The sequence below is a fragment of the Sphaeroforma arctica genome (genome assembly GCF_001186125.1).
Source record: "Sphaeroforma arctica JP610 unplaced genomic scaffold supercont1.4324, whole genome shotgun sequence".
NCBI classification, from domain to species: domain Eukaryota; class Ichthyosporea; order Ichthyophonida; genus Sphaeroforma; species Sphaeroforma arctica.
The window spans coordinates 1-2,547 of record NW_014036234.1 but is presented as its reverse complement, the minus strand read 5'-3'; the positions used below and the strand labels follow the sequence as shown (position 1 = coordinate 2,547).

Genomic DNA, 2,547 nt, shown 5'->3' with positions numbered 1-2,547 from the left:
CACACTCACACTCACACTCACACTCACACTCACACACTCACACACACACACACACATATATATATATATATATATATGTAATTCGCAAATACTGACAACAGGCCGGTTACTCTAACCTATTCCTGGCGGTGGTTTGTTGGGTCATGCAGTACAACGCTTGTTCATGGACTAAAGAGTGTTCTTCAGCATTCGTCACATCGGTCAATGGGAGGGAAGGATGGTGCCGTACCAATTGGCGACATCGATATTCGGGACGATTTTGGAGATTTGGATTCAAATCAGGTATGATGACCACCTGGCGTGTTCAGTAGCAAGTGTGGGCTGGTGTGTTGCGTGGGTGAATTATTTGGGTCGTTCGTGGCGAATGTGGATCTAGAATCTGGTGTGATTTCAGATGAACTGGCCTGGGAGGGAAAGTATATGTCGGCCTGTGGTACACGGAAGGAACGTTTTCGAAGATTCGTATAAAACGAGAATTAGATATTGAATACATGCAGTGACACACAGAAGTATTTGGAAAGTACGTGAGGTATTCCAGCATATATATGTACGCATGTTTATATATGTGCATATGTGTACGTACCTGTATATATGTATGTATGATTATATATGTGCATATGTATATGTACCTGTATATGTATATGTATATGTGTATTTATGTTATGTTAGTGGGATACCCAATCATGACAAAACCTGCTAACACGTTGATAATTCTGTCCGTTCTGGTGCTCACACAGAAAGAATGGAATGCCCTGAGTCATTGGTTGCAGAAGCAGGACTTAGTAAAACTGGAGCTGCCGGCCGACCTCGATGTATGTGATGTTTGAATAGATGTATGGTATATTTGTTGTAGTTATTTGTGATGTTTGTGATAGTTGTATGTGATGTTTGTTTTCGATGTATGTGATGTTTGTTTTCGATGTATGTGATGTTTGTTTTAGATGTATGTGATGTTTGTGATAGATGTATGTAATGTTGGTGTAGATGTATGTGATGTTGGTATAGATTTATGTCATGTTTTCTATAGTTGTATGTGATATTTGTTACAGATGTATGTGATGCTTGTTATAGTTATTTGTGATGTTTGTGATAGATGTATGTGATCTTTGTTATAGATGTATGTGATGTTTGTTATAGATGTATGTGATGTTTGTTTTAGTTGTATGCGTTGTATGTGTTGTTTGTTGGGCTATATTGTATATTGCGTAAGTGTCATTTCACATCTATGGTATCTGTCGCCTGTGTGTGCTATGCAGCTCTTACAGCCGTGTATCGCTGGTTCCAGGGTTTTTAGGGTTTCAGTCCTAGCCTAAAACAAAACGGTAAACGTATACGTACATGTTGTCCGAGAGTGTGAATTGGTGTACCTGAGTCTTGTCTACAGTGAAGCGGGACAGCTAGACCCATGGCGTCAACTGCTTTGAGATATCTAGACCATACTGCAGTACCATATAATACGAATTATATCATAAGCGTACGAACGTCTTCACAGTCGCGGCGGGTTCAGTTCGCTTGTCGTATATTTTTATGAGTGTCTGAAGTACGGCATCCACAGATTGTGGTGGAGTACATGTCGATTAGGTGACATACCAGTGGAAGTAAGCATTGATTCGATTCAGGGTTTTAGTGTCTGGATTCACCGATACAAGTGGTATACAAGTCAAATTACACATTGTTGTAGTTATGGACTGATATACGTTGGCTGTCTGTACCTGTACAGATTGAGAGGTGCCCGGCCACAAGTGTATGGGGCGATGGAGAGAGCAGGACATTCGCGCGGATGACTGTCGTAAAACGGTTCAACTCACGGAAACTGCCGCATCTCCTGGAGATGGAGAATTCAGACGGAGAAATCCTACAGTATGTGCTTGCATGGATGTGCTTGATATAACTACTACCTGTATGCATATGCATGCATGTATTCGCTTGATATAATTTGTACCTGTATGTGTGTGCATACTTGTATATGCATTTGCTTGATATTATTTGTATCTGTCTGCATGTGCATAGATGGATACAAAATTGCTTCATATTACCTGTATCTGTACGTATGTACATGCATGTATTTGCTTGATATTTATTGTACCTGCATGTATGTGCATACATCAATTTGCTTGATATTACATTTACCTCTACGTATCTGGGTCGATGGCTTGAAGGCGAATACAGAGCCGCGTTTTTCGGATGGGGCGACCCCAGAGGGCTCATAAAGTCAATCTTGTGCACTAGTATACGTTGTAGGTGAATATATATCACGTATACGATGTGGGTGGATATATATCACATATACGTTGTGGGTGGATATATGTCACATATAGGTTGTGGGTGGATATATATCACATATACGTTTTTATATCACATATACGTTGTGGGTAGATATATATCACATGTACGTTGTGGGTGGATATATATCACATATACGTTGTTGGTGGATATATATCACATATACGTAGGGGGTGAATATATGTCACATATACGTTGTGGGTGGATATATGTCACAAATACGTTGTGGGTGGGTATATATCACATATACGCTGTGGGTGGATG

At 40.1% G+C, this 2,547-nt stretch overlaps 1 protein-coding gene across 1 annotated transcript; it reads left to right on the top strand.

Annotated features, from left to right (window-relative positions):
• Positions 1–204: 204 nt before the first annotated feature.
• SARC_14229 (hypothetical protein) lies at positions 205–1,860 on the top strand (the record flags this gene model as incomplete). The annotated part of the gene is made up of 3 exons (XM_014291640.1): positions 205–282; positions 738–812; positions 1,721–1,860. Coding segments are annotated over 3 exons (293 nt in total), but the record flags the coding sequence as incomplete, so codon positions are not given.
• Between the last annotated feature and the right edge of the window lie 687 nt (positions 1,861–2,547).